Source organism: Pteronotus mesoamericanus, unplaced genomic scaffold (genome assembly GCF_021234165.1).
Source record: "Pteronotus mesoamericanus isolate MK-2021 breed Mesoamerican mustached bat unplaced genomic scaffold, CSHL_Meso_final contig_182, whole genome shotgun sequence".
In the NCBI taxonomy this organism is placed as follows: Eukaryota; Metazoa; Chordata; class Mammalia; order Chiroptera; family Mormoopidae; genus Pteronotus; species Pteronotus mesoamericanus.
Window position 1 is genome coordinate 23,075,763 of NW_026555078.1, and position 12,211 is coordinate 23,087,973.

The 12,211-nt window shown below is 52.6% G+C and overlaps 1 protein-coding gene across 1 annotated transcript in view; it reads right to left on the reverse strand.

The window, feature by feature from the left end:
• Positions 1–12,211, reverse strand: part of PLEKHH1 (pleckstrin homology, MyTH4 and FERM domain containing H1) — a 49,339-nt gene that overhangs the window by 15,982 nt on the left and 21,146 nt on the right. Inside the window, exons 3-9 of the mRNA XM_054567021.1 lie at positions 11,742–11,804; positions 10,710–10,859; positions 7,629–7,712; positions 6,011–6,092; positions 5,036–5,802; positions 1,882–1,960; positions 1,167–1,258 (exon numbers count right to left, since the gene is read on the reverse strand). Coding sequence (XP_054422996.1) covers positions 1,167–1,258; positions 1,882–1,960; positions 5,036–5,802; positions 6,011–6,092; positions 7,629–7,712; positions 10,710–10,859; positions 11,742–11,804 — 1,317 coding nt within the window. The remainder of the gene's footprint in view (positions 1–1,166; positions 1,259–1,881; positions 1,961–5,035; positions 5,803–6,010; positions 6,093–7,628; positions 7,713–10,709; positions 10,860–11,741; positions 11,805–12,211) is intronic.

Here is a 12,211-nt window from a genome sequence, read left to right on the forward strand (position 1 = left end):
GGCGTGTGGGAGGCAACTGACTGATGTATCCCCCACACATTGATGTTTCTCTCCCTCTCTTTCTCCCTCCATTCCCCTCTCTCTAAAAATAAATAAAATCTTTAAAAAGAGAAAGTCTGATTCTCTCAATGTTAGTGAAATTGTCAAGACAAGGCTACTCTGTAGTGTGATAAAGTTTTTTTTTTTAGACGAGAATTTGGCACCGCCTGTCAAAATTTAAAACATGCATATCGTGTGCCCATAAAGCCCACTTCTAGAACTCGGCCCTACAGAAATATGTATCTATAAGTGCACAGAGATGTATTTGCACAATGATATTCATCATACCATTTATTTTAGAGAACAACAGAGACACGGCCTACACTGTCAGCCAGCGCAGGGCCGGGCCAGGTAGTTCCGGGGCATCTCAACGAGGGGGCTGGACAGCCCTAAACAGGGAGGACGGCCTGGCATGTGGCTGGGTGAACGAGCAGGCGCAGAACGACTTGTGCAATGTGATGCCCTGCGTGCGTGTGCATGTGGGAGCGAGTGAGAGAGCAACAGCGTGTTTGCAAACGCACTTGTCAACGTAGCAGGGGGCCTCCCCGAGTAAACACCCAAGTGGTGATGACAGCTGCCTCTGGGGCGAGGAATTCGGGAAGGTAATGTGACAGGCAACTTTACTTTCGGCGTTTTATTCTTCTATAAAAAGTGTTTACAAAGTATGACTTCAAAAACTAGTAATAAAGGATGACAAAAATGTATGTAAAAATATGTTGCATTTATGTCTGATTTTTGTTTTAAAAAATATAGGGATGTTACAGGAGTGTCTATGGGAGTATACGTGTGAACACACATAAAAAATTTCAGAAAGAGCCCCAGTGCCCTATGGGACATGCCTGTGACAAGATCGGGGCGGGGGGGACAGGTGGAGCAGGTATGGGTTTAACCTTTAACTTTTTACTTTGTCCACAATCATATTGATTCAAATTCTTGTAAATGTAGGATTTTTCTACTAAAAGGCTGCTAAAGATAAATAAGAAAAATAAAATGGCAAACAGAGGGCCAAACTCCCTGCCCAGAGTTATATGAGCAGAAGCCCAATACTGGAGCCCCACTCCAGCCACTGACTGGACAAGGGGCTTCCCTGGATGGGGACAGCTCCTCCCAGGACAGTAGCTTCTTACCCCCTTCAGGGCGGTGTAGACAGGCGCTGAGCAGTTCTTGTAGACGAGGCCAGAGAAAGGCCCAGGGGACGAAAGGATGGGAGGCCTTGAACCTGGCGGGGCAGGGAAGAGGGCTGGGATTAACTCTGGTGCCACAGCCCGGTGAACAGCACCTGGGCCAGAGAGAGGAGGTGGAAAGCTGCAGAAAGTGTTCCCTGAAACATTACTCAGGGTGACAGACCGGTGACAGATCTTAGGATAGGGGCCAAGGCCTTCTCGCCAAGGTGAGTTAGCATCATGCACTGCATGGCTCTCACTTCCCTGTGGGGGTTCTGTGGCTGGCCCGTGACTTAGGAGACAGTGGCAAGATGGGCCTCCTTCGGGGGGCTCATCTAACGAGGTACTGGGGGCTCTTCCTACCCACGGGCCTTGTGCTGTAGAAGGGCAGCCAGTGCAGGTGGGAGGCTGAGCTGAGGGACCCCTCCTCTAACGTCCCTTCCAGCTCTGTAACCAGCTACAGCCCTGTTCGAGGCCACTCCCACCCGGCAGGCGATGGGCTGAACCCGACAGCTTCCTTTTCTCTCCAAGGTAGCCCTGGCTGTGTGATTTTATCTGAGCATGACCTGTTGGGGGAGGGGATGGAGTGCCAGGTGACCCTAGCCTTGGATGCCGCTCAGAATCCTCTCCTCCCCGCACGCCCACCCTGCTCCTTACGGGCACTCCACTTGGGACTCACCGTAGCAGGTGGCATTGCTTCTGGGAGACACATCGGAGAGGCGCATGCCTGACGTGGCCACAGCGTAGATGCGGCTTTCCTGGAATGAGAGGTCCCAGGAGGGTCAGAGCCCTTGGCAGGGCCCGCCCCAGCCCCTCCGGGTGTGGAGAAAAGCCGTGGCTCTGGGGGGTGCCAGACCTGCGTCTGCATCCAGGCCCGGCCACTTGCTGGCGGGGGAACTGAGGGCAAGTCACATCGTTTCCAGGCCTCACTTTCCTCAGCTCTAAAACGGGGGCCCTAACACTCACCTTTCAGGCTGTTGTGACACCGAAATGACATTATGTAATGTGAACACCTGACACCTGGCCTGCAATCAGTGCCCAACAGATACTCATCCTAACACCCGCCCTTCCCTTAGGGCAAGGAAGTTCCAGAGCAGAGGGGTCGGTGACCTGTGTCTCTGAACCTGACCCATTTTCCAGCTCTTGGGTCGCAGGCTCTCACCCCTACAAAAGGGATGTTGACAACGAGGAAGTCAGAGCCCAACGGTGAGGGTATGACTTTTTTTAAGCCAGTTGTCTGGAAGCTGGGACACGTTATTTTTTCTACAGTGGTAAAGTTACGACATGGGTAGGCTTCAGTCCAACCCACAAAACCTGTGTGGCTCACCCAGACCCGGGAACCCCACTTTACAAGGCACCTGGGTGGGGAAGGCCCACCCTCAACTCTGGCCTCACCCCTGGGTATCCCTGGGTCTGAAAGGCCGCCTACAGGCCTGCGGAGCTTGGCTAATGGTTTTGATGGCTCCCAAGCAACCCACAGGCCCTGCCTATGCTTTGCTTTTGCCTATTTTTCTCCACTCAGGATAAAAGGACAACAAAGGCCCCCTCAGGTGACTGGTGACTCATAAGGACCAGAGGAGGTCCTGGCTGGGGGCGGGTGGGGGGGGGGAGGCATGGGGGAAGGGCAGCTGCAGGGGAGAGGTGGGGGTGGGAGGAGATCCTGGGGAAAGGGCCCCAGGTGACAGGGTGAGGGACACTGGGCAGTGAGGGAGTCCCAGCAGGGGCGCTGGAGCGGGGTAGAGGAACTGGGATCAATTAATAAATCAGGCATAAAAAAGATTATAACTGCCTGTAGTGGTGGAAAAGGCCTCACACCTCACAGGGGAATGGCATGGAGCTTGGGGAAGTCAGATTCACCTTCATTTAGGAATTCGAGCAACTATCACTTAAACAAACAGGAGTGTTTTATAAAAGGTCATCTAGGGTCAAACTCACCTAACTCACCTAAGGTCACTTTGAAGGTCAATAGAAAAAGGCTCTGCAAACTCTAAATTGGCAAATAAGTCTACCGGACCCCCTTGGATGGAGAGACATCCTTCCTGGAATTCTCAGTCTTGATTTCTCCCCCAGATGGTCACTGACCAGCTGGTCTCACCTGAGAAGGGAGGTTGGGCTCCCTGGCCGCTGGGGCTCCCTCAGCCGACAGGAGGGCCCGTCTCCAGGCCTGGATGGAGCTGCGCCCCCTGCTGGGAGCCCTCACTGCCCGCCTCTGCTCTAGGATCCCAGAGCATTTGTATTTACAAGACAACAATGAACAAGAGGAGAAATGGTTTGGGGGGCATTCCACACTGGCCTGGCCCTTCCTCCCTTTTCAAAACCTCTCCTTCTTTGTCCCACCTGCCCCTTTACCCCTTGTCTGCCTGCTGCTCCCCCTACCTTACCCTTCCTCTCTGGAGGCAACACACTGTGGCCCTCCCGTGACCCTGGGGCTTCAGGGACAGGTAGGTCAGCAATCCTTGGCCTCAAGACCAGCTGGCCTGGGGGACCTCCTCGCCCTCCCCCGAGGCATGGCTGTGTCTTGAGTCATCCAGGTCCCCTTGCGGCAGTCACTGCTAAGGATGTGGCCCATAAGCATAAGGATGTGGCAAGGCACTCCCAACTAACAGCATTTCAAAAGGAGACCCTGGGAAGGTGCTGCTAAAAAGGCAGGCCTTCCAGGCAGGGCTGTGGGGTGGTGCCACCGCCAGGACCCACTTCCCCGTGCGGCCGGCAGCCTGACACTCAGGCATCCGTCCCAACGGTGCTGCCTCACACCTCTGCAGCATCCAGGGGTCAGACCTGGGGTAAGCAGCTGACAGCTACTCTCCGATGTCCCCCAGGAGGCAAGTCAGCTGGAGAGTTAGAACTGGGCTCTGGGGGCAGCAGAGCCTATATTTAAAGATTGGCCCCTCACTAACTACTTGACTACAAGTAACTCCTAACTACAAGGTTCCATGACCTTGGGCAAGTAACTAAGACTCGGGGGGAGAACAGTCTCCTAATCTGTGAAAAACAAATAAAAACAACAGCAACCCAGCAACTAGCTCCTGGGACAAGGAGTCCTGCCCCAGCAGCAGGCTCTGTGGTGGGCAGTGGGCGAAGCTTTCGACATCTGTTATCTCACCTTATCCTCACCACAGACCGTGCAGCCTTACTAACGCCCCCCTGCCCCACCCGGCTTTGCATTTTAACTTTCTATCATGGAAAACATCAGACACAGAAGTGGAGAGCACAGAATAAAGTACGACTTCATCACCCAGAGGTGAATGGGTGGCCGCTTGTTTCATCGGTGTCCCTGCCCCAGGTCACTGATTCTGAAGCAATTTCACCAGACCACATGCCATTTTATCCAACGGTACAAGTAAGGAAGCTCCGGCTCAGAAATGTATCAACCAACACTTACATGCCACTTCCTATGACCCACTACTGCAAGTGCTTATTAGATATCAACCCTGTTAGGGAGGTACCATTATCCCCACTTCACGAGTAAGGAAACAGAGGTGCAGCAGTTTGGTAACTTGTCCAGGTTCACAGAGTTAGCAATTTGACCCCGGCGGTTTAATTCTGAGATTCCACCACTGCTGCGCCACCTCCAAGAGCCATGGAGATCAAAAGAGAAAACGTGCACACAGCGCTTGATGAGTGGCACACTCAGGACATGACAGGTGGCCTCCACCCAGGCGTCCCCTTCCTGGCTCTGCCCTTGATGGTGGAGTGCTCTGGGCAGGCGCGGTGGGGCCTACCCCCGGAGGCACCGTGAGGATGCCCGCCTGGTCTCAGGCACCCTGTGTGGCTGCGCACGACCAACTGTGGCCACATTGTCAGCTCTGCCCAGCCCCCAGGTGGCCCCTTACCCAGGATGGAAACCGGTGCAAGGGGGGTGTGGGTGGTTTGCTCCCCAAATCCACTTCCTCCAGCTTAGCTCCTGGGGCCTTCGGGCTCTCTCTTTGCTCCTTCCCCCCGGCTGGGGGTTGCTCGTCCATCTCCATCTTCTCTGGTTCCTCCCGGAGCTCAACGAGGGTGGCCACCTCGGGGAGGCCAGAGGGGCGCGGGGCTGGGGCGGCCCCAATCTCAATGCTCACCACGTGGTGGAAGTGCCCAGGGCCCACCTGGGGCTGGCTGTGGTGCCGCTTGGCCAGCTGGACGCTGTCATGGGGGGTGCCAGGAGCCCGCACCTTCGGCAGCGTCAGGCTACAGCCGGGGCCGCCTTCCCTGGCAGGGCCCTTTGTCTCAGGGTGCGACCCTCCCTGAGCAGTGACCAGGCTCTCGTCCCAGGAAGCCAAACCATGTCTGGGGGTGCGAGTCTTCAGGGACAGCTGGCCAGGAGAGCCCTCTCTTCCCAGACGAGGCGGAAGGGTCTTGGCCTCTGATACCCGCCCTGGACGGACCATGACGGAACTGGGCTCCTCTCCGGGGCTTCCCACTTTGGGGACAGGCTTAGAGTCCTTGCTCTGCAGAGAACCTGGAGAAGGTGCAGGCAGAGCCGCCTTCGGAGCATCCTGGGCCTGAGGACTGCTGTCCTGCCCCATCAGCTGGGCTCCTGGCCCTGAAGGCACAGAATCCTGCTCCGGGGTCCCCTGACGGGCCACCAGCAGCTTCTCTGAAGGCGCCATCTGAAGAGCTATGGTTGGGGCAAAAACATGCACATCGAAGCGCTCCCTTTATTCAGCCCCACACCCCAACACCCCCAAACACACTCTGGCATGAGCGCACACACACCCCAACATGCCCCCACACCCCAACATCCCTTCCACACACACGGGCACATACATCCCAACACACCGAACACACCCACACCTACACACTCCCTCCCCTGCAGGCCCACTTACCTTCTAGAGCATCTTGAAGGGCTCTCACCTGCTCTGCCAGGCGCTGGTTACAGCTTCTCAGTTGCTGGTTCTCCATCTCAAGCTAGGCGAAAGGCAACAGGGAGGGTTAGAGTACTCAGCTAACAGGTTTAGCCATACAATTCCAAATAAGCCTAAAATCCTTCTTAAAGATCAAATCTTTGAAAAAGGACAGCGCTGCCCCTGACCTTCTCCCTCCGTCTGTGCAACCTAGTTTTGTTTGGGACAGAATTCCATGTGGCAATCCCTGCACTTTTTTCCCCCTCTAGTTTCATTTTTAAGCTTTTTAAAGTTGTGAAATACACGTACACAGAAAACCGAATACCACATCAATGAAAGGCTTAACAAATGATGCTGAAAAGAATACTCATGTGACCACCATCCAGGTTAAGAAACTTGCCAGCGCTCCCAACAGCCCTGGACTTGCCCCTTTCTAACCGCTCGTCCCTCCCTCCCCAGAGGCAACCATTCTTCTGAGTTTACAAGACTTTACACTCACTTCCTTGTTTTCCGGGTTTTACGGCCGAAGTGCGAACCCTTATACATACTGGATTTGTCATGCCCATTTTTGAACTTTATATAAAGGGAATTATACAGCATGTTCTTCTGTGTCTGGCTTCTTTTGAACTTAACGTCTATGAGGTCCATCCTCATGGTTGCTACATTTTCTTTTCAATGAAATCCAACACACCTTTTAGCAAGAGGTCAGGGCTGTGCCATGTGGAGGCCATCAGCTCTGTCCCCAAGAACTTGCGGTCTAACAGGTGACCAGAGCTGTGGGCCCACAGAAGGGGACGGGAGGCAAAATAAGCTGATACACCCTACAGGTGTGAGCCACATGTGCCAGCACAGAGGAAAAAATAATGAGCCTTCATCCTTTTCCAAACTTCAATTCCTCTTCCTTGTATGTAGAAAGAGGATTTGTTTGTCTGTTTGTTTGTTTTGCTAGTAGTACTATAGCTTCTAGCCCTGAGTTTCCTAAACAAAACTGCAGCAAGCGATGAACTACAGAAAAGGAGTATGTAGAAAGCAGACTAGAATACAGGTTGCCACGGTTGGGCAGGGAGACAGAATGGAGTTAGTATTTCATGGATACTGAGTTTCTATTCAGGGTGCTGAAGAGTTCTGGAACAGACAGTGGTGATGGTTGTGAAAGGTACTCAATGCCACTAAATTCTACACTTAAAAAAAGCTATATATTATATATAATGTCTGTGTGTGTGTGTGTGTGTGTGTGTAATCCTCACCGAGGACATTTTTTCATCGCTTTTAGAGAGGAGCATGGAGAGAAGGGTATCAATGTTAGAGAGAAACATCGATTGGTTGCCTTCCAAATGAGGCTCATTTCTTTTCCCAAACTGACAGACAGCACGAAGCTAATCAGGAGCTCCAGGGAAACCCAACCACGACGGAGGAAGGGGAAAGTGAAGCAAAGGAAGCAAAGGGTCTCAGCGTTTAAGCTGAATGAAGGACAAATGGTTAACAAAGTAAAGGTCAGTCAAGGCCCCTCCAATAGGAGGAAGCAGAGAAAGGCGGGGGGCCAGGGGCACCCCCACATGCACGTCCATTCCAGGTTCCACGGGAAGAATGTGGGACTCACCTCTGCTAACTTGAGTGTTACCCATTCCTTGATCTTTGCAGCTTTTTCTTGAACAATTTTTGCTTCCTCAGCTCTCATCTGCTTCTAAAAGAAAGAGAGGGCCTTGAGTTCCTCACGGCAGTCGCTGGTTTAGGGCACGAGGGAGGCAGGGGACCCTGAGAAGAGATACCAGGCAACTAGAAGGGGTGTGGCCTGATAGAAAAAGATAAAATTCATTTACAAATATGTTTAATATTTTTAAAGTGGAAAAGGTCTTCCTAAGCATAACAGAAATCCCAAAAAGTGATGACGGAAAAGACTAATAAATTTATATCATTATAAATTACTATCTAATAAAAAAAATCCTTTAAACAAAATCAAAAGACCAACTGGAGATGGACTTGCAACACAAATGACATACATACAAAGGGCTAATTTGCAATAAACACTCCAAAGGATATGAACTATATCCTTTACTATACAAAAGATAAGAACTATACAAAGGATATGAATAGGAAATCAACAGAAAAAGAAGGGAAAGAAACCCATGAAAAGCTGTTCATCCTCAATGATAATTTTAAGAAATCTGATAAAAATCAGACATTTTCTTCTATCAGACCAACACAATTTAGAGGTTTGATATTATCCAAAATTGTCAAACATGCAGGAAAACAACCCCTCTGACACAAATTGGCAAAATCTTTTTGGGGGAGCCATTTGGTAATCTCTGTCAACGTTTTAAGTGGACGTACTATTTAAGTCCGCCGCTTAAGAATTATTAGTTGCAATTGCATAAAGCAACGAAAACAAAACCCTCAAAACTGGAAATCACCTAAATCTCTACAAATAAGGGCTTGGCTAAATAAACAACAGGAAAATGGAATGCTGCGCTTTGATGCACAAGAAACATTCACAGTGAACACTGGTCAACAGTGAGGAGTAGAAACAAAGGACTTGGGGACACGGTGAAAATGTTGTCATTTTATATTCCTCTGGGTTTTTTATATTTTTTACTATATGCATGTATTATCTTTACAGAAAATAAAGCTAAATTAGCACATAAGTACAGTGATTCCCTCAAAATAATCAAGAGTACATAAGGTGATTGAAGCGTGAGGTTTGTATGTAAAGCAGAGCAGCCTGGTAGAGAAAGTAATGCAGGCTTTGGGGCTCGGGCTCTGCCCCGAGGCTTACCTCAGGGGCATCTCTAGATGTCATCTCTAGAGTGGGGGGTGGTAGGGCTCCTCCCTGGAGCCCCCGGAAGGACGGACACAGTGCCCAGCACAGTGCCTTGAGGCAAGGGTAATCAACCAGTTCTGCAATGAGTACAAGTTCCCTGATCTAAAATGCAAGGAAACTGGTATATTCTGCAGTAGTTTAGAGACCAGCAATAGTGACTTTGGTTACACTTCTAGCAAAAAACTGCCTCATCAATGGAGGACGCAGGGTGTAGTAGGCTCGCAGCAAGGGTAGCCGTCTGCGCTGCACAAAGGAGACAGACTCTGCCAGTGTCAGGCTCAGTATTTCAGGGCCGGAAGGCCCCGAAGGTTGTCTGGTTGGGGGTTTACAAACGGGCCCACAGGCCCAACCCAGCCTTCCACCTGCTTTCCACACACGCCCCTCCCCCGCAACCTAGTTTTGGAAATGAAGTAAGTGTACTGAAACCCAGCCGTGCCCTCTCGTCTACACACGGTCGGGGGCTGCTTCCGCGCAGACAGCAGAGTTGAGGCGCCGCAACAGAGGCCACGTGGCCCACAAAGCTGGACATATTTACCACCCGGCCCTTTCTAGAAAAAGTCTGCCTGACCCCTGACGTACTTTTGACACCCCCTTTATGTGGCTGCAGAAACTGAGGCCCGGGGAGGAGAAAGGACTCGCCTCAGCCCATTCCTGGCACAGCTGGGACCAGAGCCAGGTCCACTGACTTACAGGACAGCTTTCTAGCATTCTTTCCAGTCTGATGTTGACCCATTATTATTGTAAATGATTTTTCCCGGACCTAAGCTTCAGCAGAGATCATGATGCCCGCCAGCCCCCAGACACTGCCCCTCCAATGAGCCGCTCGGAAGAGGAAAGGCATCTCTAAAATCAATGGAACTTAGATGCCATGTGTCAAAGTTCTATTTCCCATCACTTTTCAAGAACACATGGTGCCCCACAGACTACAAAGCCGCATCCCACAAAGGAAATGTCAGTGATCATGCATTTGCCCATGACCAGGGAAGGTACAACTGGAATTAGCTGGGACCTTCAGAGCGAATTAAAAGCCATCTGGCCCCGCTGTGGGGTTGTTTGTTGCAAACGATGGAGCCCCGGCACCAGGCAACGTTGGGCAGGGGAGGCCAATGGCAGAGGGAAGGGACAGAGTTAGAATGAGGTGAATGAGATTGTGAAGGGGAGGAGGCTGGGCCTCAGGAACTGGCGGGGAACGTTCCACACGTCCTCCTGGAGGTAACGGCGCTAACTGTAGCAGGGACGCTGGGCAGTGGCCTCTCCTGGGCTTCCATGTGCTCAGGGTAGGAGGCCCCCCTTTTCAGAGGAGGCAGCAATGCTGGTGTCTGCCGACTCGGGGTCACCCAGAAACTGTGGCCGACCAGAGGACCATTGCTGCTGGGCCAGCTCCGCGATGCTCTGATACCACCGCCAAGTGCCGGGTCCCACGTGCTGGTGGCCATGAGCCGGGGGTGGACAAGGAAAGCTCCCCTTACCAAACACCAGCCTCATGTCTGATGCACCACACGGTTCTGAGATCATTCTCCTGATGGCCCTCTGATGGGGGGCAACCCCTATCTTAGTGATGTGGAGAATGAGAATCAGTGACTTGAGTAATTTGCCCACAGCTACAGAGCAGCAGGTGCCAGAAGTGGGATTCCAACCCAGATCCATCTGCCCCAAGGCCCTTTTCCTACTACATCCCTGCCTGACTCCTAGTGTACCTTCCAATAATGAAATCTCAGCATGAAAGAATAGTCTCAAGAGGGAGCGAGCTCCCCACCACTGCAGGGCCAAGCAGAGGGACTCTGCTCGAGAAGCCGGGGCCAGTGGGTGCGGATGTTGCAGAGGGCACGGGCGCCCTGTGCTCTGCTGCTGGGGAGCCCTTACCTGCTTCTCCAGCTGTGCCTCCAGCTGGCTGATGAGCTCATCTTTGCCCTGCATGGCTTTCAGCAATTCTTGGTACTTCCGGTGCAGGCTGCCTGCTGAACCCACCTCCTTCAGGTTGAACAGTTTCACCTTTTCTTCCATCACACCCACCTGAAAAGGACCAATTGTCTCATACGGTTGGGATGTGTTGTATGCCACTAACATGGGAAGGGATGCTTCCTGGTACCCCAGCCTGTGACACTCAGGCAGGGCCCTTCCCGGGGCTTGTGGACCAATTAATTCAGTGACCATTTATTAAATAAGCCTCATTGTTGGGGGAGGGGGAAGGAATTGATAAGGTGTTGGGTCCTCTAATTCTGAGGGCCCCAGCAGGGATGAGCTGGGCAGGACAATGGCCCCGGGGGGAAACTGCCCCAGCCTCGCCGTGGCAGAGACATTTGGGGCGCACTGCATGTCCACGTGCCCCCCAGTATTTGGCTCTCCTATAGTTAGATGGGCACGCAATTCACTGCAGCCAATGGGGCTGGAGGAACGACACGGTATTTCCGGGCCCAAGTGTGTCAGAGCTGGTGCGTGAGCGCCCAGCTCTCTTTCCCTACCATGGCAACCAAGGAGGCTGTGTGTTCCAGAAGGTCCAGCCAGCAGATGGGGTGCTCCCCCGCCCTGGATCCCTGAATCACTGTGTGAGGCCGGGTCCCCGGCTCTCCCTCAGTGCAGAGGTACCATGAGTGAGGACTCAGTGTGATAAACCGCGGGATGTCAGACTTCTCTCGTCACCCCAGCATAACCTAGTCTGTTGGGCCTCATCCACTCACCCGCTCACTGCACCGACTCTTAGCCAGACTCATTCATACCCATCGAAAGCTCCACACCCCTTCATTTGTTCGGCAGTTCTAACACACGACTGCTGGTTTTCCTTATCCCTTAAGGCGCTCTTCAGTGGGATGGGTATATCCACGAGTCCATGAGCGGGGCAGGAAAGGCCAACGGTCACTTCCCCTGCACCCTCTCCTCCATCGCCTCCCCGCTTACCTGGGTCTCTGCATTCTCTGCTCTCTGCTCTGCCTCCTGCAGCCTCTGCTCCAGCTCCTGCATCTGCTCAACCAGAGACAAAGAGGAGATGTAGGTATGGTGTCCCTACTGTGCATGTGACATCAAGGCTATGCAAGTGAACTGTGCAGACACTCCTCACAGGCTAGGTTTGAACTGTCCATCTCAAGTGGGCTTGAGGGTCAGGATAAAGGTTTCTGTGGCGACTCTGGGCTTGCATATCCTGAATTTCTGGGAGGGGACATGCTCATGGTGCTGTCCTCTTTGCTGAGGGAGGAAAAGCCTCATTCGTGCCTCCTTGTGCCAGGCACGCAGGGAGGACAGCAATGCTGCCGCCGCTCCTCCTGAGGCACTCGCTCCCAGCCCTGCCTCAGTGTCCTCTCCCGGACGTCTCCCGCCTCTCAGCACTGGTTGTAGGCAGGGCCCTGCCACTGCTCACCCGTGCGGCTGGC